This window comes from Colossoma macropomum, unplaced genomic scaffold, assembly GCF_904425465.1.
Source record: "Colossoma macropomum unplaced genomic scaffold, Colossoma_macropomum, whole genome shotgun sequence".
In the NCBI taxonomy this organism is placed as follows: domain Eukaryota; kingdom Metazoa; phylum Chordata; class Actinopteri; order Characiformes; family Serrasalmidae; genus Colossoma; species Colossoma macropomum.
The window spans coordinates 13,833,455-13,857,685 of NW_023494799.1; the positions used below are offsets into that span (position 1 = coordinate 13,833,455).

The 24,231-nt window shown below is 37.9% G+C and overlaps 1 protein-coding gene across 1 annotated transcript in view; it reads right to left on the bottom strand.

Annotated features, from left to right (window-relative positions):
• Window positions 1-24,231, bottom strand: part of cntnap5l (contactin associated protein family member 5 like) — a 167,114-nt gene that overhangs the window by 41,019 nt on the left and 101,864 nt on the right. Inside the window, 6 exon segments of the mRNA XM_036587197.1 lie at window positions 6,073-6,192; window positions 8,845-8,951; window positions 10,647-10,830; window positions 12,680-12,829; window positions 16,262-16,532; window positions 22,620-22,763. Coding sequence (XP_036443090.1) covers window positions 6,073-6,192; window positions 8,845-8,951; window positions 10,647-10,830; window positions 12,680-12,829; window positions 16,262-16,532; window positions 22,620-22,763 — 976 coding nt within the window.

Here is a 24,231-nt window from a genome sequence, read left to right on the forward strand (position 1 = left end):
TTTATTTGAATTTTTATATGTGCTATAATGCAGCTTGTACACACTGATCACTCTGCTCTCTTCTTCTGAATGAACATTATGCAAATGAGCTGAATGGCGACCAATCAGATCGTCGATGAGGTAACTGAATTTTGTTAAAGCTGTGTGGGGCGCCTGCATCAGTCCAGTAGTTGGTGGGGATACTGTTTATGCAAACGAGCCAAAATTAGGACCACCCAGCTTACATCGAGAGAGGACAATTTTGGCAAAATACATTGGCTATTTACTGGGCACTGGAAAGATTTTCACAGGACATCCTTTACGCATATTATTGTGTGCCCACAAGGGTAAGATTAACCTACTTAGAAAGAAAACATAGATTTATGTTTCTTGGGGCTTTAAACAATCCTGAAATTCTAAGCATGCCCACTTCCCACATCCCTGCTAATACCTTAAAGAAATAGTTCATCAAAAAAATCCAAAGAACATGTTTTAACACTTAGTCCAGATGCAGTCATTCAGCCAAGGCATGTTTGGTATCTGAAGTTTGCTTCTTTCGTTTAGGAGATTCTTTAGTTTGGGAGATGCTAGGCTAATGCTGCTAACAAACACTGGCCTTAGACTGTCACCAAACACATCTTCATAAAGACATGCCCAAAAACATCTGTTCAAAACGCATCCAGAGCTTCATTTGTTTGACACAGACGCATCAATGTGGTTTACTTAAGGGTATGACTTAATTTAGTCTATAACAAAAATAAACATCTCTGTGTAGGTGAATGGTGAATGTTAAGGTGGCCAAAAATGGAACCCAAAAGAGTGTTTGGAGAGATTTTTGCTGAAGGAGTGGTTCTTTAAAAAGCCATTTTTGTACTTTCACATAATGTAAAGCTTCTATACCAATTGCTAGACCAGTTGAAGTTTTTCCCATAACTGCATGCCCAAGCCAAGAACTGTTATTTGTGAGAGTGCAGTCTCAGTGCATTGCAAAGGGCAAGTTCTCTCAATCCATGCATACACAATCCAGTTTATTGCAGCCCCACTTATACTCATCTGGCGCTTCTCAGGAGCTGATTTGCTGATTCAGGAATGTTCGAGTGCAGCTTGCTGAACTACACAGAGATGTGAAGACATGCTGAACTGAGTTAATGAGATGTGTGATTCTGCGTGGCATTTTCCCAGACCTGCTGAGGACACAGCTGTCCAGGCTCTCCACCCCCAGGCTTGTAAATGCAAACTGATTTGTGAGTTTAGGCAATCTAATCATCAGCAGCTAATGACTGGAAATTTGGGCAGGCCTGAATAATCTGAATACTCTAATATTTGTTCATTATGTTAGTGATCATTACCATTATTTAGTATTCAGAAAGTTTGACTTTTGTTAACCCTTCAGATCCCGCCTGAAATCTAGAACACTCTTGCGGACAGTTCAGAGTCAGGCTGGCTGTACATGGTGAAATTTTCATGCAACTTTAGTTGCTTGAAACCTACCTAAATTGCACTTCAGCTACATGGTGTGAAGCGTCCTGAAACTCTGTCATCTCAACTTTGTAAAATAAGGTTCATGAAGCCAATCAAAACACTGCAAATGCATCCTGTGATCATATTTAATGATATCATTTCAAATAGACCACAACAAATGTGATCATATCAAATTATATCATTTAATTTTTTTTTTCTGGATCACTGGAATGGTTTACTGGGTATTTATAATGCAAGGTTGGTTGTTTACAGTTGGTAGTTAGGCAAAGTTTTCAGGCAGTTATCTGAGCCATGACAACAAATGTGAGCTCCTTGAAGCTAAAGTTTCTGTAGCCAGCTGGCTTAACTCACCCATTAATGGTGACAGCTGTTTACATTGCTGCTAGCACCATCGTTTACTCGCTTCTCTGTCTCAGTTAAAATGGTGCTGAATGCTGTTTCACATCTGAATTTCTCGAGTCACTTGTCTCATACATGCGTCCCGTTCACTCGCGCTTACATCGTCGAGTGTCAGACTCTGCTGGAGTTGTACATATCACTGTATTTCTCAGGGTCAGTAGCAGCGACTTTCAGCATTTTTTTAGCTTGGTTGAAGCAATGCGCTGAGACGCCGCTGCTGAATGATACAGATGACCAACGGAGGCGCACCGCAGGTTAGCGGGTTAGTGGACACACAGTCCCGGCTTACAAGCTGACATGGTAAAGGCTAAATCATGGCTAAAGACTATTATTATGCAGAGAGTCTGGCCATTCCTTCCATTTCCTCAATAACAATCTGGACTAACGTTAACTCAGACTGTAAGTGACTACACAGCAGCAGGTGAGTGATTACTGAAAGAAGCCGAGCTCAGTCACTCATGTAAGGGGATCCTGTTAGTGTCTTTTTTCCATGAAACAATGCCATTACTGCTTCTGCCATGAGCATTTTTACTGCTGCTTGTCATCCCACACTCAGGTCACAGGTATTGGTATCGCTGATACCAATACTGTGTTTAAGTGTCAGTATCGACGGCAATACCCATTTGAAATCGATATCCATGCAACACTAAAAAAGGTTGTTACAGAAGGACAGACTGAAATGCACTCTTTGCTGAACTTCTTGTGCTTCCAGCACCAGATGAGTAAGGCATCAAGCAGAATTTAACTGTCATGGCTACTTAAACATCAATTTTCAAAGGCTTAACATACACAGAACAGATTAAATAGTCAAGTAAACATTAAAACTTTTGTTTTCGAATTGCTTTGTTTAACTGCATGCATGGAAATTATGAAGTTTTACCGTGTAGAGTCAGCCTTTGAGGCTTCAGAGGTAGAGGATTATTTCTTTTTAAACAAAATCACAAAAGCAGGAAAAATCTCAATTACCTAACAACAGATATGTAGTTTTGACTGTTATACGACATCCAAGTAAAGTAACTGACATTGCCTTCAGTCACTTGTTTACTTGCCATTGGAGCTGGAAGACGGAGACAAATACAGAGATCAGGCTAGCTAAATAGTTTAGATATTAACAGCTGTAAATCAATATGAATTTAGTATAAAACACTGAAATAATGGCTATTGGGAAAAACTGCCTATATCATAAAAAACAGATGTAATTATAGAGAACCTGTAACCAACAACAATAACCAGTGCATAGTAGCTGCATAAACTGCACAGTAACAAATATCTATTGGGTGTTAACCCATGTTATTTTAATAATTTATGTTTGATTATGTTTGTTTGGTAAAACTTGATTTGTTGTACTCAGCTGTTCATACGTGGGTCATTCTACTATCTACTAGCAACTGGTAAACTCTGAAGCCATGAAATTGAGCTCAAAACAAGAATAAACCACAAAAAGATTATATTCATACATTCTTTATTATACTTCTGCTTGAATTTTTATTTGAGTTATTTTTAGTTATTTTTAGTAACTTCACAGATGCTGAAGAATTATTTTTATTTGAAAACAATATTTTTCCAGTTCAAACTGCAAAAATTGTTGTCTGTCCTTAGAATTTTAAAAATGTACTATTCTAAATTTATTTTGATGACAAATCTTGGACTTACCCCATGGTTTGTGAAATTAATCTTTTAGTCATTTTATATTTCTGATAAAGTTTGATAAAATACTGATGATCTGTGACACATGTCACAAAAAAAGATTGTGTCTGTGGTGTTACCAATGAGACATTAAGTGATTTTAAATTTTATTGTAATATTTATAATTTTCTACACACAATGTGACTTAATGGTCTAAAGTGACAATAAACTATGTTTTAGAAGTTTAGAAAAGCTCAGATGTGAGCAGTTTTGTTGGTGTTTGGATGGTCAGTGGTGTAACTTTACTGGTATTGTTTAATATGAAAGACTCTATTTTATGCTTAAAATATATTTAATAATTCATACCCCATTTGCCACCGCAATGGTAGAATGACCCATGCACTACTGTTGTGCTGGTGCATTTTGTCTATTCCAAGTTGCAAAACCTCAGGAAAACAGAATATTATGGATGTCTTGATCCAGTTTTTTGGCCTTGACCTGAATACTTGATTCCTGATCCAATACTTCTGTGTTTGTACTTGAAGTATATTTAAGTAAGTAAAACTAATTCAATTCAGGCAAATAATCATTTAAATGTTCTAATTTATTTTTTTAAAACTCTATATAAAATATCTTCATAAATAAATAGGCCTTACATTAACAAAAATGATAGAACACTCCAAAGAATGTCATTTCAGGTACAGCTCTGCATAAACATACTATAACAGCTGAACTAATGTCATCCATTGCTTTTTCTAATTTCTTGCTTGTCCCTTAGAGTTCATGAACCCACCGCTTGTCTATTTCAACATCCTCTTGACTGCTCAGCTATATGAGATCCGTGAGACTGATTAGCATGCAATACCACACATTTTAAGTAAAAACTGGAGTCAATTCAGTGTGTGGTAAGGCTAAGCAATGACATTGGGCAAACATCCAAACTCTAAATATCAGTAAAACTGACTGCAGTCAGGTCCACAGTGCAATCTTACAGGTGGTCACAAACTTTATTGAAAATCCCTGGTATGCCAGTGTCTAAAAAAAAGTAGTGTTGAGAGGGAAGGACATACAGTGACTCCACAAACTCCAGAAGACGGCGAAAACCTACATTCTCTTCTACAGAGATTGACTGGTCATCCAAAGCAACGACTTCAACCAACGTCTCTTGCTGTTTGAAAATATTCTTCATTTTTTTTTGTTGCTTCAGTGCAGCTTTTTCTTGAGTGACCTGTGTGAGCTCACTGTATCCTTTCACTTGTTTTCTTTTCGGGTGCTTTATCATATTGGTCGTGTTGAAAGCAGCTCTGTTGTGAAACGCTGGCTTTGCATATTGTGCATGTGGCTGTTGTGCTGGTTTGTTTTCCACTTTGAAATAGTTCCACATTGCAGACAATTTACAGCATGTGAGCTTCTGAATACATGCTTCTCTGCCAGACCTAGTTTTTTTTTTTTAACATTAACTGTTTCAAAGAAAATCTTTAAGAAAAAACACATATGAAATAATATTAAGTTACCCAACATTTTTTGAAAACTACTTCATGCACTACAGACATTCATGAGCTTCTATCTGGTGTAGATTCATGCTGACTAGCATGCTAATAGTGCTCCTGCAGGAGAGACTAGCTATGTCCACATGCTTTACATATTTGTAAAAGTGGTAATTTCCTTTGTTATAACAGAGTTTTGATAATTCAGCCCACTGAGACACTAGATATTACTCTATATATATACTCCTCTATAAATCACTCCACATTAACCCAAAGTTTTAACAGTAAATATGAAAAAAAAACTGTGTACATATCATTAATATTATTTGTTACTTTTTTCTGATGCTGTTTCTTGGCTGTAGACGGGCATCAGAGGAATTTTCTCTGCAGGGCTGGTGCTAGCTGATCTAGGGTAAATACCCAGTCACTTTAGCTCAGTTGTTTTACTGCAGTGAGTCACACTGGAGTTCCAAAGTACGTTGGCATTTATTTTCGGTTCCATGCATTGAAGCCAAAGTTAACGTCAATTAAAATGAGATCTTAACAAACCTCTCTCTCTCACTCTTTCGTACTCTCTCTATTTCTGGTAAACAGAAAAAAAACTGACTATTCTGGCACATGCACCCTAATGTTCCCAATGAACTCCAATTTCCCAGCATACTTGTCAAGCTGCATAGTGATAAATTAGTCATCTCTAGTTTCTCTGTCAGTTCTTTTCCCAATACGGCGATTATCACCTTTTACGCATCGCCGTCAGGTTGCTTGTCTAGGCCTATGCACTGCCGCCAGCTGCGGAAAATGTTCATTTATGGCCCAGGCACAACAATGGCGTACATACAGAACCACGGAGTAAAACAACGTTGACAATGTTCGGCCTAATATAGCAGATACCTGATCCATTAAAATAGGCCCTGATACCGATACTTCAGATCAGATCACTCCTACTAAATTCAGTAATACATTTCGTGAAAAAAAACGTCTTTCAAGTATCACAATGTCATATTTTGCCATCTCACCCACACCTAATGCGCACTACATCACAGAAAGCGTAGAACATGTGAAATCACATCATTTTAATCTTGCTCATCGTATAGCTTACCTGCCAGAGTACAGTTCACTTGTGTATGCTCCAATGGTCCACTACCATCTGGGTCAACCGTGAAGACTCCTGCAGGGCTTCCTGTTTTCCTGTAGGCTTCACATGATCGCTCATATATTGCTGCAAAAGGCCAAGAATGGAAGAGAATAAGAGAGGTAAATAACAACAATTCAGTGGAAGCACTATGATAGGTTGGAAAATGGGGTCATTCTGGCCCATGCTATTGCCTGGCTTGCTGAAGGCTTGCCCTGTAGGTGATGACTGCAAAAATAAGGTTTCCACAACAGCACTGTTTCCATCACAGTTGAGCACGTAATGAAACAAAACAAGATTTTGAATATATTTCCTGTCCTATTACATAATTCTGACAAATAGCTTCAATAAAGCATGTAAGTTTGACTTAAATATGGCCATACTCATACATATCCCTATATGGATGAGCAACAAATCTATCTTTGTTAAGCAATCTATTTAGCGAACAGTGGTAATTACTATTTGTATGGATCTGTTTGTCATGAGAGAACAGCCCTCTGTGTAGTGAGATGGCTAATTGACTGCACACATTGGCTGCCTGAGTCGATATTGCATGGCAGGTTTTGTAAGCTGTGATTTCTCTTTTTTTCCCTCTCTCTCTCTTTCTGTCATTCGATGTAACAAGTGTAACAGATGGACTGCGTCGCGCCTCTTTCCTCAGGGGGCCGTGTGGTCAGAGACATATGATGAGAACGAGCATGTAGCAGCAAAAAAAAGAGCACAAACTGTTCTAAATATTTTGCAGATCATAGAATGTAAGTGCAATAAGCAACTGGTCTAACCTTACTGAAACCTTACTGGTCTACCATTATTTGAATGGTAAATTCACAGGTACACTGAGCTAAACTGGCAAATTTCACTAAAATTTGCATATTAATGACAAATTCTACTCACTGGTAGATCTGCCAGCTCCTTGGCTCAAAAATGGTCACATAACGTTTCGGTAGGTGGCTACAATCTTGCTGCAGCAAACAAAATTTCACACCCATGGATGAATCTGGGGCCAGTATAAACGAGATTCTTTTGCTCCGTTGGGTGTGCGGTGTGACAGGGTCAAGGTCGGATGATTAAGTTGCCACGCAAGCTTGCCAGCGGGTGAAACTGTGCACTGTTTGTTGAATGTGACAGCACAAAAGCTTGTGGATGTTCTTTTAATGCCAAGCTGGAGACAAGGTGTGCAGTGCTCGCTGAAGTAATGTGCTGATTTGTAAATGTGTACATCATTTATATTTGAATAAAATATGCCAAGACAATAATTGTCAAGAATAAGTAAACTGAAAGACTGTATTCAAGTTAATTGATGTTGAGTTTTGTTAACTCAACATCAATTATGTTGATTCAGTTAATTCTGATTTCTTTAAGGACAAATTGATCTGGGGCTTTATTAGCCCTTTTTCCACCTGAAGCGTGCACTGTTTGGCCTAAATAAATACATGACAAAGATTAGCAGATTTTCTGTACTTTCTACTGGCCAAACTTACAATATAAACAACACTATTTGCTCTCTAAAGGGCAAAACTGGCGCTTGCAGTTCTTAAAGGGCCCATCCAACAGTTTCTTTGTCTTTCATTTATTTTTCTACTCATCTGGTTTTATGTCCCAAAAATGGTCATAATTCATTTTTACATGACCATTTTACAACCTCTCTTTATTAATTAGAATTAAAAAGGCTGTTTTTGTGACTGTGCCTATAAGACTGCCATAAGCTAATTGAGTCTTGATTGGCTATCCTGTACTGTCCCTTTTTCAAAAAGCAAACAGAGCTGAAACAATCCTTAGAACATTAATACGAATGAGTGGAGCTAAACTGCTGTAGGCTCCTTTTTAAAAAAAAATAAAGCAAGGGAAATTTCCACAACATGGACCCTTCAAGTGAAAAAATCAGTTGACTATTTAAATAACACAAATTCAATAAAGTGCTACACAGAAAGTAAGGGGAAACAAGCTAATCAGCACTGCACACATTGACTGCACACAGTCAGTCATGCCTCATATTATGTATGTCAAAAAACTACAGCTCAGATTGGTCACATAATGAAAGCTACAGGTGCACTGTCCATTTTATCCTGGCCCGGCTGTCTTTGTGAAGTTAATTGTTTTCACAGCAGGGGGTTCTCATCCTGCCCCTCATTGCTTGCTAGCGGCTCAACACAGAGTCACAACATTTCACACACAAAGAGCCAACAGCGTCCTAGTTAATCTGATAACAGTTGATATTGATAAGAGGGAAAATATTTTATTTTAACATATTCATTAAAAATATCCAAGTTGATTTCCATCTTGCCTGTAGAATGACAATGGGTGGTCTGCAGGAGGCTAGAGAATGACTTGCTCCAATTGTGCATAGAAAAAGATGAGTGACGGTCTCTAAATTTACATCAACATGTTGGATCTACAAGGTGGGTGGTCAGTATGTGTCCACACTGTTTAAAACCCAGCAACGCTCCTGTACTCGATACCTGTACTCATACCAGCACCACATACATTAACATGCCATTACCATGTCAGTGTCACTGCCGTGCTGAGAACGATCCACCACACAAAAAATATCTAGCCAGTGGTGGTCCTGTGGTTTAAATGGAAACAGGGTGACTAAAAATTGTGCAGCAACAGTTACTGGCAAGATTATTTCAGTTTATTTTAAATGTAACATGTATTAATGCATTTAATGTATGTAATGTTCAGTTTAACTGCAAATCATTCAGCACTCGTAAAGTTTGAGACTTGTGGAGAACTCACGGTTATGACAGGTAGCTCCTGTGTAGCCCGTTCCTGAGCAGTTACAGTGAAAATGGTCCCACGACTGGTAGCACACTCCGCCATGTTCGCAGAAATTGGGAACACACCTGATAAACAGATGAAAATACTGAATTTAAGACATTCATGTACTGATGTGATCTCAGAGTGAATACTGAAATGCTACTTCAACAATTTTAAATGCATTAGAACCAGACCTTCCTGTAGGCCAAGCCAGGGAGGAATATCAGTGGTGTCTCACCATTAATTCACGATAAATAACATGTTAACACTGAGTGATCATTGGGTCTTTGGCCTGTTTAACCCAAATTTCTGGGTTAACTGAAGAATATGAACTGAGGTGTCTTGTGAACTGCATTTGCTGCGAATCAAAAACAGCAACGCTAGTAAAACATACATAAGTGTCACTCAGACACAGAAGTACATCTTTAGATGGAGAGAAGCTTTCTAGGTTTAATCAGGTGCGCATGCGGCTCTTTTACTGCCCTGTTGCAGCTCCGTGGCAGAATTAGATTTTTAGGTAAAAATAAAATAATCCTCCTTCACAGTAAAATAAAGCTCTGCTGATCGTTCAACACAGTTTTAACAATAAATGGTTTTAAACGCCGGAGTTAATGTAGCCTATAACTGCTAATTCACCAACGTGTAACCCTGAATACTGGCGTGCAGACTGCTGGTCATCATAGCAATGCCGACAACGATCTCATCTAGCTAGTAGCTAACAAAACGGCAAAGAGAAAGAACATCAGTAATTTGGAAACAAATTGACTTATTTGTGTTTACAGGCACTCCAGCTGGTGTCTTGATACTTTTAATGTACAGTGAAAAACTGTCAAACACTAAAAAGTCGTGAAGTTAAAGTCAGCTTCTCACTTCCCAGCTTCTTGTTTGAATTTTCCGTTCCACCTTAAATGGTGCAGCAGTTACATTCTGGCACAATTAAAGTGGAACGAGAAAATTCAAACAAGAAGCTGGCGAATGAGAAGCTCGTAAAAGTGGGACGTTGAGAGACATTTTACAAGAAAATGTTCTACTTTTGTGGAAAAGTTTCCTGCTGGAGATGTGAGAAAAGCAGCTATAGCTGAGCTAAAGCTTAAAGTAGAGCAAAGTAAGTTTATATTTTTAGCCTATACTAACACATTAGCACATACTGACTCATATTTACTGCCAAGATGGTAAAATAGACATAAAATGTTGTGGCTCCCAAGGTGGTTTGATTTTTGTTGAAAGGACAAAATGGCTCTTCTTAATATGGGGTTCCCGACCACTGTGCTAGACCTACTAAACTAGCCAGCAAGCTAACATTAAAACCATGCTACGGCATTAAATCCGGCTTTTAATCCAGAGGAAAGCTACACACAAACATACACACATAAATCTCATAGTCTTAAATAATATAATATAAAACCACTTCAGCCTGTATGAACACTTTTCACACCTGTGGAATTTTTCCAAGAAAGACATTGTGTGTTTGTGGGAGCAGTTTTCATATTCAGAGAGGAGCACACGTGACAAGTCCACATTAAAAGTAGGCTACTGATGCTCCTTGCTTTGGCAATGAAAGGCTGAGGAGCACTGATTTAAAAAAAAAAAAAGTTATAATTACTATGCTAATTACTATGCTATTACTATGCTATTATAGTTAATAGTTACAAGTATCTAAAGTTTTAGCCTGATGTCAGGAATGCCAAAACTAAAAAAATCAATACCTTTAATATTGCTGATTGTCAACATCTGTTGTTATTATCGGCCAACCGATATACAGGTGGGGCTCTAATCCTGACCTGTCTCGAATGCTGCAGATGTCAAAGCTGAGCTGGCTGAAGTTTGCTGGTCTGTCCTGCTGAATCCTGCCAAGGTTCACTGGCTGGTTGTTGATGAAGATTAGACGTAGGCATCCCTGATACCCTGCGCGCGGTTTCTCACAAGATCCCTCAAAGACAAGGCCATTTTGCGACGCAGGGCAGCCTAAGACAAGACAATGGCAACATTTAAGTGCTTAAATGAGAAAAAAGGCACAGTTCATAAATAAATCCTATCCTGAGAAAATAACATTCACACACAAAGCAGCTTATTTCATTATTAGCAGAATTGCATTGTCTTTAAGTCAGATAGTGCACAGAGGGATTTAGAGCTCTTGGTTGAGACACTGGAGGTTGGAGAAAGATTACAGCAAATAGCTTTAAGTTATTTACAACAGTAATTACTGCACTCCTTAATAAAGACTGGTTACAGACGTGGATTGCATTCTGTGCAGAATTTGCCAAGAAAATGACAAAATTAAAAGAACCAGAACTTCCTGGAGGCCAGAAAGCTAAGAGGTGAGTAGGAAACATTAATGGCTGATAAATAACATGAGAAATGGGCTTTTTGCCTTTTTGACCTTTTTAATCTAACTTCCACAACTTGAGAGTACAAACTCATCATAAGGGGACATAAGACATAAGGGGGCATCTAAGGTGCAGTTCTGAAGTGAGTAGTAACTACTTTTGTTGCAGGCAGCCAGTAGGTCAGGGCAATTTGTCAAACCAAGAACTTACAGTCAGAAATGAAATATCAAAATTGGTCCCTGTTCTTGTATTTTTGTGTATGAAAACTCTTTAAAGCAATAAAGTAATGAAATTTCTACACAATAGAACAAGATAATGGGTCAGTTTTAAAAAAAAACAAGGAATGAGAACAAAGGAAAACAAACTGACCCCTGTGACTTAACCTGATACTTTATTACACAACATGATCTTCACATTAAAATTTCTTTACAATTAACAAAGAGTAATGACAGTATCAATGACTATTGTTGATTTTAATCCAAGTAATTTAAGGACATTTCTACTGGGCCATTTATCATGAAATTGTAATGTAAAGAGCAATTGACATCAAAGGTGTAAAAAATAAACAGAAAATTGGAAAATTAGTTTTGATTTGTATGAGATTAGTCTTACATTGAGAGGTGGGGTAATACAATACATAATGTTACCACACGACCTCTATAATGTTAATGACTGATTCACACGGGATAATCTCAGTGTAGATTAGAGATAGGAGTGTCTAGGTCATTTAGGCATTGCTGTCACTAGAAAAAAGGCTCAATATGTAATACATTCAGCTGCTCACTAGTACACTAAAAAAGATTTATGATTTTGTCTCAAGTTGCATGCAAAGAAAGTATGTTGCATCAACAAAATTGCTTTCTTTAAGTTTACTGGTTTTGGCAATTATTGTGTTCATGTACTAAATTTTTTTTTTCATGTACAACGACTGATAAATTCTAATCAATTCAAAGCACCATTTTTTCCAATGTAGAAAACATGTACAAACATCTACTTGGCTGTCTTAAGTGAATGTAGAATGTTATTAGCATTGTCCTTAGCCTTTGTCATTAGCCTTGTCATTAGCACTGTTATTAGCATTGTCATGCCTCTAGACTGAGAATCAACTGGACATTTTAATATCCGGTCAGCAGCCTCAACCAGGCACCAGACAACGGAGCTCAGAAGTGGACTCTCCAGTCCAAAACTGGACACCTGGCAACCCTAGTTAGATAAATGTGTCACTCATGCTGCCTTCAGGTGCTCATCAGGAGTTTGTACATACCATGGTCAATTAGTAAATACAACTTCACTCTGTTTGGCTGCTTGTTCATAGATACAGCTAGGCAGACCCGCCCCCCAAAAAACTGAAGAAGACACACCTCCCCTGCCGCCCTAAATCTATGCCTTTGCATTTAATGTAGGACAATGCACATCCACTTGATTTGGACCACAGAAAATACAAATAATGCTTCCTTGAGTGCCTTAATGTCTTCTTGAAAATTTACCTCCCAAGAACATGGTTGTCCTCTGCAGGCTTTCAGTCAAACGAATGATCTCCATGACCGCTGGCTTCTGATTGTCCACAGACAGGTAGACCTGCTGAGCTTTGACCTCCAGTGTTACCGAGTGCCACTGTCCATCACATAAACTTCGACCTAGTGAACAGACAAAAACACACTGAAACGCTGGCCAGAAAATCAGAAATGGATGATCATGGTTTAGATTAGTTTAGACTGGTTTGTTTAGCTCTTATTGACTAAGCGGCTCAACCAAGTTGAGAGCAGACAGCGGTGGTTCAGATCCACATAGGATTATGTCAAAGAGTCGTAATCCTGCAGTCAAACCTAGAGCACTGCAACGGCTTACAGCACGTCTAGCTGGAGGATGAGCGAGAAAGGGATTAAATGTATCTCCAAACTTTGATTAGTTGAAGTTTACACTGAGTGCGGAAATAGTTTGCTTATTGAACGTGTCTACAAGCAGAAGCAACACCCATTACTGTCAACCAAACTTCTATGAACATCCAAGTGTGTAGTTTGGTTTCAGAAGTATGTGTGTGTGTGTGAGTGTGTATGTATGCGCGTGTTGGAGGGGTATGTCTGATGGTGGGCTCCACTATGAAGCTGGAGCCCACCATCAGAAATAGGGAAATGTCTGATGATGTATCAAAAGGTTGGAGAAAGTTTTGAAAAACTGCAACTGCTTTGGGGTTTTTTTTTAGGGTGGGCTGTTTGAAATGTCTTCATTTAGCTTCCTAGCAGTGTTGCTAGCTAGCTTGTTTTCTTCTGCATTTGCCAGCTAGCAAAAAAGCATATAAAAGGCAGCGAAGGTGTGCATGGACACAAAGCCCTCCAGCACTTTCTATACAGCCCCTAAAAATCCACGCCAATACAGTTGTAGTTGTTCAAAACATCCTCCCATGTTTTGAGGCCTTATCAGAAAGGGATTTTTCTAGTCTGTCTGGAGTGTCTCTTCAATGTTAACTTAGAAAGTGAAGGAAACAAAACAAAAACTACATCATCACAACTACAAAGAACATCTTGATCATCGCACCCTTGTCCACTCCTCCTTCCATGCTTCAGCGCTCAGCTTCACTGGCATACTGACCACCTGCTCCACCATTAGCCCACCTCCTCATTCCACATCTGTCTCCCAGCTGGCACAAATCAGACATGACTTCAGATTGCAAAGCATTTTGTTTTCATACACACTGAGTGGCTAAGCCCATCTTTGATCATGTGCCACATCTTTTACATATTACTTTTCCCAATATGTTAAATTCAATAAATAAATAATAATTGTGCAGAATTGTGCACAGTGTGTAAAAAGTGTGTCCTCTGTAGAGGATGTCTTCACTTCTTCTTACTTTTGCACACATTTGCATACAACTGTATATGTATATACAGGGATATATACATATGTAGGGATTCACAGAGTACTGTGTTACTTCTTAAGACCTGGTTTAACATTTGATAGTCACTTTGTTTTTTCTGAAACTGATATTATTTCAGCACCTCTTTAGGACAACCTTAAAACACAGAATTATACATTGATTTTTATTAACTAACTATCAAACAACTTCATTGTAATGTTTGGCAGTGATCTGTTGTCCTGTCTGTGCTATTTTAAGATGCTGGAATTTACACTGAAATATCTTGCTCTATTCATTTTGAATTGCTTAATTTCTTTGGGATGCAAGATTATTATTCTCTTTGGAATATGTTCATTTTTACAGCCACATTTTATTACTATCTTTTGTGTTTGATGTTGGCCTGATTTGGTGGCTTTTCAGTCCTAATTAAAGAACTGAGCCTCGAGTAGAGGGCAAGAGAAAGGTCTAGAGTGGCAGAGAAAGATGACTCCTTAAATTTTGTATGTTGTTTACCCATCCATTTCAGGCTTGTATCTCTGCAGTTTTACTTTCAGCTGCCCTTGAACGCCTTTCACACTTTGATCTAGTGTATTTTGGTTCTTTGAGAAGTACTTTATTTTTCATCAACTCCCTGCATTCCCAGCTTTTCCACTAGAGTCTGAATGGGATTTGCAAGATGCTAAAGAAAAGATTAAAGTAAAACAGACTAATGGTGCATTGGATGGACCTCAAAGTCAGAAAATTGCCACGCATTAAACCTACTACCAGTTGTTTGCATTGTTGTTTCCAAATAATCATTGGCGACTGGTAAATTTACCACATGAACAATATGTATATGCACTGGAGTGGACCAATGGCAACTTGGCCTACTGTATTCATGTGGTATCAGAGAATATACGGACTGGTGATATGTTACAACCAAGCATGTCCCTACTGGTGTAGTCTGTGTATGCCAAACATACTCAGTTTGACTGAACAGAACTGCAAGGATAAACGTTATTATAATTGTATTGTAATTGTAATATTATATTGTAAAATAGGGTGTAGAGAGACTGTATTGTCCTATGATACACATCACCATCTGCTTTTACTTTTGGTGCACAGTGTTAGCAAAGTCATCCAGTTTCTTGTGTTTACTCAGTACTCAGCGTGTTATTTGGAATGAAACGTCTACATTGATAATTGTCTGTAGACCAAACTGTGCACAGAAGCTGCATTTTACCTTGCATGCGCCAAGTATTGTCATACAGTGTGGGTATAAAAGGGATGGTCTATAGGGTGAGTCACCAAAGAACAAGATTTCTAAAATCACAACTACAGCTCAACCAGCCAAACACAACACTATATAAGACGCAAAACATGAGCTTCTTGGATTAGACTCAGATGTGATTCTTGCTGTGACTGTGCTACAGAGACTGCTGCTGAAACATTTATGGGATTTGGCAGACACTCTTATCCAGCGACACTTAAAATTTGATCATATTTACATAGGTAGGTGAAGGTAGTGTTGGGAGTCTTGCCCAGGGACTCTTATTGGTATATTATAGGTTGCTTGCCCAGGCAGGGTATTGAACCACAGTCTACAGCGTAGAAGGCAATGGTGTTACCCACTACACCATACCAACCACCAACCAGGAGCTTAGAATCAAAACTATGAAACGTACTTTACTTATAGCTGTATAGAAGCACTTTTCCAACATGGTACAAAACCCAGGCTTCACCACTGCAGCACTACTCGATTTAAGGTAACTAATGTAGCATAGCTAGCTATTGCATGTCATTTAAAATTGGCTAGATTTGAACAATTTCACTACTAAGGTATGTTGCACTAATTTACACTAACTACTACTTAATTCTAAGTAGGCCACTCACAAAAAACCCATCTTGGTTGACACATAGCACACAAGCTAATTTCATTGCCCTTGTTTTATCATTATAGTAATTTTTGTATGGGGGGCACATTAATTATTTTTTGGGCTGGGGCCCATAAGATCACTGATCACAGCTCCTAATCTAGCAACACGCTGAAGTTTACTACTTGTATTTTTGACTTTGTGAGCAATTCAAATGCAGCTTCTTTTGGGTAAACTTACAAAACCTTGAGAATTCATGAAAATATCGTCCAAACCCACCGGAACTTTGAGGCAGTTAGCAGAGATAAATTACAGCTGCATGTCCAGTGAGATTTCTGTAGGTGAATGATTGATTCTCTCACCAGTGGAGACTTGAGTAGTGCCCTGTGGGGGTCCTCGGAGAGACAGCTGGAGTGACCCCTTGCTGAGCTGCAGGACAAGGGAAGCGGGTTCCAGGCCACGTGTCAGCGGGACATAGAAAAGCCGACTGTCCCGGTTCCACGTGCGAAACTGCAGCCGCACAGACAGTCCCTCCATTCCAGGGTCAGCGAGCAGGGCCAGATAACTGGCAGTGGAGTTCAAAAATGTCACGGAAACTGGCTGCGACTCAGAGCATGAGAACGTCACGTTACCCTGAGAAATGAGAATCAGAGTCAGTTCTATTTTTGTAAGGAATCTGTCTTGGTGAGTGCACAGTATTATTAATATACAACATACTTCACAGGTTAAGTCGGCATACAACATTATTAAAACTGTGCAAAGGAAATATTAAATATGATTTAATAAGGGTATAATCAACACTTAGAAGTTACAGTTATCTTCTGTGAAAACCAAAGCAAGTTATGATTTCACATTAATGGATTCTCAATCACAGCCTGTTTAAAGAAGTGGAGAAATTATGTGAAAACTGCAGATTCTAAACTTTTGATCTGTGTTATTTTTGTGTTGTAAATAGAAGAGGAGATATTATAAGAGGAGATATTATAATTCAAATTGGATGAAAACGTATTTCTTTGTCTACACAGGAAAATAAGAGCAAAAACAGGAGATTCCAAAACCATTCAAATACATCATTAAAAATACAGAGAAAATGGGGCTCCTAACAACCATACAAGATCTGGTAGACCACCAAAACTGTCCCCATCAGATAAACAGTTTAAGCTTTCATCTTTGAGCGAAAGTCAAGCTCCACTCTTTCTTTAAATCTGAAAAAATCCACAAGTGTTTCTGTCCATCCTTCCACTGAGTGAAGACAACTCAACACCATAGGTCTGAAAGGATGTAGCTGTCATGAAGCTGTTACTGAGAAAAGGGTACAGATGAAAAAGAAAAACATTTGCAATTCAAACAAAGAAGCTGCTGGTCTTCTTGGAACAATGGACTGACCTCCCCAGAGTCCAGACCTCAACATCACTGAATGTGTTTGGGATTATTTGGATTGTGAGAAGCAGAAAATGCAACCAATTTCTACAACTGAACTTTGGAGGTGTGGAAAAAAACGTCCCTGCAGATTTCTTTGAAGCTGTCATAAAAGGCAAAGAGTGGGCACTAAATACTGAAAAAAATGATATTATATTTAGTTGTTGAGGCTTAGATACCACTTTAAAGTAAGACTACCTTTATAAAGCGTCCATGAATAGTTTAAAATGTTTATTGATTAGGTCTTAAAGATCTTAAAATCATTAAGAAGCATTTACAACACCTAAATAAAAAGGGCAACAGTGACCTGTTGTTTGCATAATAATAATGAACCCACATTCATTTCTACTGCTAAAGCTCAGATTTTGATGTTTACTGATCAGTCAGCATTAAACCTGCCAGCTTCATCACATTCATATTCATCAGCTCACATTTGCCCTTTTTAATAATGCATTATAACTGCTTATTAATGCTCAATGAAGTGTTAATGACCTAACTAATAACCAGTAACTAAATCATTTTGAACTATTTATTATTATTTATTATTATTATTATTACTATTATTATTATTATTATTATTATTATTGTTATTAGTATTATTATTATAAAAACACTTGCTTTCTAAAGGTATAAAATATAGCTATAATAGATTAGAAGTACAAAAAAATGATAAATAACAGAATGTGTGCAAGGTCTGAGGAAACAGTATTATTCAGTATTATACAGTACATACAGTACATAACAGCATGTACAGTATACAGTATATCTCAGTGTGAGAGACAGAAGGTGGAGAGAAGGAGCGACAGATGAAAGAAAAGAAAGAAGATAAAGAAAAAACAGTAGTGTGATAAAAATGAGACTGAGGGATGTTGGAGGAGGAGTGGAAGAGAAAAGACAGATGCATGGACGTGGGAATCAACGAGAGGAGGAGAAGAAGAGAAGAGAGGCATCCAATTAAAGAGTGGGACGGATAGCAGAGGGAGGGAAGCAATAGGAGGATAAAAAAGAGAGATATATGTAGAGGATGGGGATGGCAGAGTGGGTGTGGAGGAGAAAGGTGGGGAAAAGCAGGGAAAGGTACACAGTGTCACAGCTTTAAATCCTCATGCAGTTCAAGCCTCTGCCAAGAAGTGATTTAGCTGGAGCTATTTATGTCCTACTGTTTTATATCAGCTAGCTGCCAAACTATTCTCAAGGCTGCTAATTGAGCAGACACACCTGCCTGCAATTTACCACACAGTGCTAGACAGACAGCTTTTGGGGTTGTTTACATTTAGACACTGTTAAGAAGTCTCTACAAAAAAAATAAAAAGTAAATTAGATAGACATTTGACAATTTAAATATTTAGACTATATAAATATTTAGTCAAATTGTCAGTGGAAGTTATTCATTTTTCAGTCTCAGAAAAAAAATTGGAAATATATTTCATTGAAAATTACAGAAATCTCAATAACTAAATATAATATTAATTTTTTTCTGTATTTTAGTTGTCCATTTTTTACTACTGTACACACTACTTCCACTTTAACAAATCTCTTTCCAATATGCATCTAAAATGGAGTCCATTCTGAGGTGATATAAGACAATCAACTTACATAAGGTAGAGGAAGGTCAAATGAAAACAAGTGAAAAATTTAAGTTTCCAAAACTGGCGTTTTAAAAAATGATTAACCCCTTAATATCTCAGATTCATTACATAGTAAGACTTATTATTCAGTAACTACAGAGACTTAACCGTAAACTGGTTGATCAATTCTTAGGTTATAGATGTGTGCAAAAAAAACTTTGGGCCTGCCAGTGGGGCCCTGGCCATCTATGGTGTTAAAAGATAAAGAAAAAATGAAACTCTTAACCATCTAGGGCCTGCTAAACCACCAAAACAGTACTTCAGGCAGAAAATCAAGCTCCACTCTTGCTTCAGATCTGAAAAAACCTACAGGTGTTAGATTTCCACTGAAAGGATGTGCAGTTGCTGAGAAGCTGTTACTGAGAAAATAAAATAGGCGAACAAGAAGAAGATGTGAAAATGAATCAAAGAAGCCAGTGCTCTCAGAACAATGGACTGACCTCAGCATCACTGACTGTGTTTGGGATTATTTGGATCGTGAAAAGCAGAAAATGCATCCAACTTCTAAGACTGAACTTTAGAGTGTGAAAAATATCCCTGAAGGTTAGTTTGAAAAACTGAATGCTCTCACAAAAGAATGTAAGCTGTAATAAAGGTAAAGAGTCGACACACTAAATACAGAAAAAAGCTGATATTATATTTATTTTTGTTTTGTACTAATGGCTGTTTTTAAAATTTTGGAAATTTAATAAATAGAAGGTTGATTTTTCAAAAGCACCGTAGGTAATAACATAATCAGTATCATATTTACATCTAATTTACACATATCAACAGCTTTGAGTTTCCACTTTTGACTTTTTCCTGTTTGCTGTGACATCAGCAAATGATAAACACAGCAAAAATGTGAAGGAAGTAAAACAAGATGCACAACAGTAACTTCCCATCAATTCCAAATCACCATAAAACATCTTCCTCTTCCACCAACGAACAAATACAGAACTGAATGGGAGGGTTAACAGAACCTTCTTCAAACACATGGCTCTAATTCTCTGATTCTTTGGTAGTGGTGGCTTGGAAACTTGGGAAAAAAAAGCTGTAGATCTAAAGCACTTTCCTTCTGGCATCCAATAGAGTGATAAGTGAAGGAGTTGTTAAAGTATGCAGATTATAAAGCATCCCCCAGAGATAAAGAGAGAGAGAGTGACAAAGGGAGAGTGAGAGCAGCCAGTACTGTTAATTAGGCCCAGAAAAGACACTTTTACAGTTACATGAACATGGCAACCTACACACACACATAAGCACACCATCTTGATCCTGACACTGTGACGACAGAAAAAACTATCACTCCAATTAAGAAGAGCTCTGCAGAGCTCAGCTGACTGACTGTGGGGTCACATGTACAGCAGCATAAAACACAGTGTTTTAACACAGTTACAAAAAAAAAAAAGAAACATGGCAAGTTCCCGAGTTGTGTTTACTGGTTGGTGTGATGGAGTCGTATTAGCAGTGGAATTACACTCTGTAGTGACAACAGCCTTTGTGAAGATGCCAGTACTACACTAATAGCAGTACACTGGAAAATTTAAATGAGTGTCTTACCGAGCTTTCCCCAGTTCAACGCCTTAAAATCTCAGGCAAATTATATACTAAGGCTTATTATTCAGTAACTACAGGGACTCCAGTGCAAACTGGCGGAGCTAATCTTAGGTTGTAGAAGTGTGTAATAGAACTTTAGGCCCACCAGCAGACCCTGGCCATTCTTAACCCTCTTGTTTTGTCATGGGTCAAACTGACCTGCTTCAAAGTGGAAAAATACAAGAAAAAATATTTATATATATAATATAATAATTTATATATATAATATAATAATCTTTGGAGCATGAAACCTTTTCTGCTGGACTTCTGGCTCATTTAGTGTGACTTCAATTGAAAGGGTCAATTTGACCCAGAACAGAAGAGATGACTTGTTTATATTAACCAATAGTCCCCATGTTGAAAAAATGTTGAAAAAAGCCAATTATAATGAATAAATCTGTTGAATGTCTAAAAAAAAACAGTTGAAAATTATTTTTAATGAAAAATGAGTAAATTAAAGTAAGTAAACCACAATCTGTACGGTGTTAAAAACCTGACAACACTAAATGTTCACTACACTGATATTAACTGAGCAAAAGATAATGTTTATGGACAAAAATATATTTTTTAACTTCTTTTAGATCAGTAAACATGCATCAGGTGAATTTGACCTGGGAATATTATTATTGCTGTTCCTTACAGTTGAACATAACAGGAGGGTTAAAGCCCCCCTAAAATTCATGATTTTCCTGGATGATTTCATGATTATCTATAGCTTTTGTGATGTTTTACTATGAACTGGGAGAGAAAGAATGACGTTGGGATTTTTTGTTTAGAAACTTTTGAAATGACTTTTTCTGCTGTGTGGTGGGACTAAATTTGGCATAGGTGACATGAGATCTTCCAATGTACCAATCAGAGTTAGCAATATACCTTAGCTACTCATGTTCCTCTCCCTCACATAAAGTGACCGCCCTTCTGCTGAGTCTCAGCCAAAACTCCCAGCAAGTAGATTATTTTAGCTTTTCTAAATTTTACAGTGGTTGTTATGAAAGTTTATTACATGGCTGTTTGTAGCATAGCTAGACACTGCTTCCTACTGCCGTTAGCCACTTGTTGCGGGATCCTACTATAAGTGATTAACTTCATTTACACAAGTGTGACACCTAGCAGCCCACCTTAACTGTAGGAAAGAAATCATATGTTAGCTTAGTATTTCATTAGCTACCCTCCCTGCCAATACCAAAGCTCACAGTGTTTCCCCACAGTTGTAATTTACAGGTGTGGCACACAATAAAGCACACAAGAAATTTCTCCACAGTGTTCACAAATATGACCATGCTGACTCATAACGGGAGCTTGTGTGAGCTCAGTTTAGTATATACGTTAGCTTTAGGTTACGGAGATAACATTAGCTTGCGTTCAAATGTCGGTATGTCCGTGATCTACCTGCCATAGGATAAAAGCCTGAGTTTGCGAATATTAGCTGTGAAATGTAATTATATCTCTACAATAGTCAACAGACAGTTTGATCTCCGTTTTGCACTTTTTATTCACCATTCAGAGAGTGGCCGAGAAGAGTGAAGTGGTCTGTTTTTCTTTGGGGGGAGGCTCAAATGTGCAGCTGAACCACACTGATTGGCAGTGCTGCTCACCACTGCCACTGGAGCTGCTACACTGCCTCGGAGATGCCACTGTCAATCATTTTGCATTCTGACAAGCACACATGCCATGAGCAGCAGCTTGAAATCTTTGGAGCATTTATCTGCTATTAATCTCTGTTTGTATCGTATTTATGTAAATTTCTTGAATATAAAACCTGATAAGGAAAAACGCATATTCCAAATGTATTTATCGAATTTTTTTGCAATATCTAAAAATGGTCAAAAAATGTATTTGTTAAATACATTTTTAAAATACATTTTAAATGTATATTTCCAATGTATTTTGGCATAGATTGCAACGTATTTCAAATATATAAAATATATGTTTCATATATTTTTTCCATGTGGGACTGCTGAATGCTTTTTCCACAGCATATAGTTACTGTCAAAACAAAAATTCAAACTTTTGAAACCATGTTGACAGGGGCTTTAAATCACATAATGCTCACTGTGATGTGTTTAAAAAGTGCTGCAGGGTAAATCTAGAAACTCACCACAGTGTAGATCTGAGGTTTGCGTCTCTTGGCCATGTCGATGACATTGACTCCATTGTAGTAAAGGTTCTCTAGGCACCCGTGGAAATTCTCCCGCAGAAAGGTCCCAGGCTTGCCAGGAAGAGGGATTCCGCCAAAACTGAGCTTGAGTAAACACATACAGACATATGCAAAACGTTTGGTCAAATGACATGTTTTGTTGATGTTCTATATCTACATTCACACTGCAGGTGAAAGTGGCCCAAATCAGGACTTTTTGGTCATATGTGACACAGCTTTGTTTTTTGTGTGACAGTGTGAACAGCAAAAACACATTGAATCTGACTGTTTCAGTTCAGATTTGGGCCACTTTCGTGTGTGGTACTGAAATCCAACACATATCTGACACAGAGCAATGTGACCCCTGTCTGAACAGTCAGATCTGAATGTATGCTTCTACATCAATTCAACTCAATCTTCATCATACTTTCCCTTACCCTTACAGTGGTGTCATCAAAATACCTGTTACTAGAGTTACACTTCAGATCTGGTGTCGCGTTGGAGGAGTGAGAGAAGCATGGGCAGTGAAAACAAATAGCACAGCATTTTCTAACTGTACTCCAAGGATATTAAAAACAAAAAAGGGAGAGAAACAAAAGTCAATGGAAAAAAAAAAACATAAAATGTGGTCTGTGCTTAATGTAATGCTTTGTGTTTAATCTCATATGATTGTGTTGTTTCAGCATCTGGACTGCTGTGTTGTTTCTCAAACCTCTCACTTTGAGCTTTACCATTTGATTTTTGACCAAAAGGATGCCAAAAAGAGAGGAACAGAGCCTAACAAACTTCAGCTCCTGCCAGGGCTGGATAGCTGGAAAGCCTTCAGATTTGTCTATGCTAAGAACACAGATATGCAGAAGGTATAAGCCTGGCTCATGCTTTTTGTCCTGGATGGTCTCCATTCATTTTATACAGAACTACATTAGAAATGACAATACGGCACATGTGCCACGTGAATACTTCGATGCAGTTTCTCTTTCTCGCTCTCTCAGCAGCACATAGCAACTCCCTGGGAATCATCCCAGTCCTCCCAATGGTCACACATTCCCTGGTTCCAGAGAAAATACTGGCATCTATGTTTATTGATATTTTTTATTATTAATACAATTATCAGTTACACTTTATATTAAGTGTCTCTAATAACTGTGTAGTTACATATGAAAAACATATGCAACAACAATGTAACTACTAATGATTTAGTCGCTGTTACAGTTGGATTACAGAAGTACACCTTATGTAATGATACATGCATATCAACTTCAGTTTTGCCTCATGTAATTACACAAGTGTATCTTAATAGTTGTAACAGCCTCTCATGTAATTACATGAGGGTAATAACATTAATGTAATTACATTGGTAATCAGACAGGAGCAGCAGTTTTGTTTTTTTTTCCAGTAGTAAAAGGAAGTATGTAATAACTTACATTAAGACGTACTTACACTGGATCTGAAAGCTTTCCTAACATTTAGCTAGCATTTATGTGGCTAGTGCTGTAACATTGTAATGAGTTTCAACTTTAAACCATTCTGTAATGTGACAGTACAGCAGATGTCCATTTATATTAAAACATAA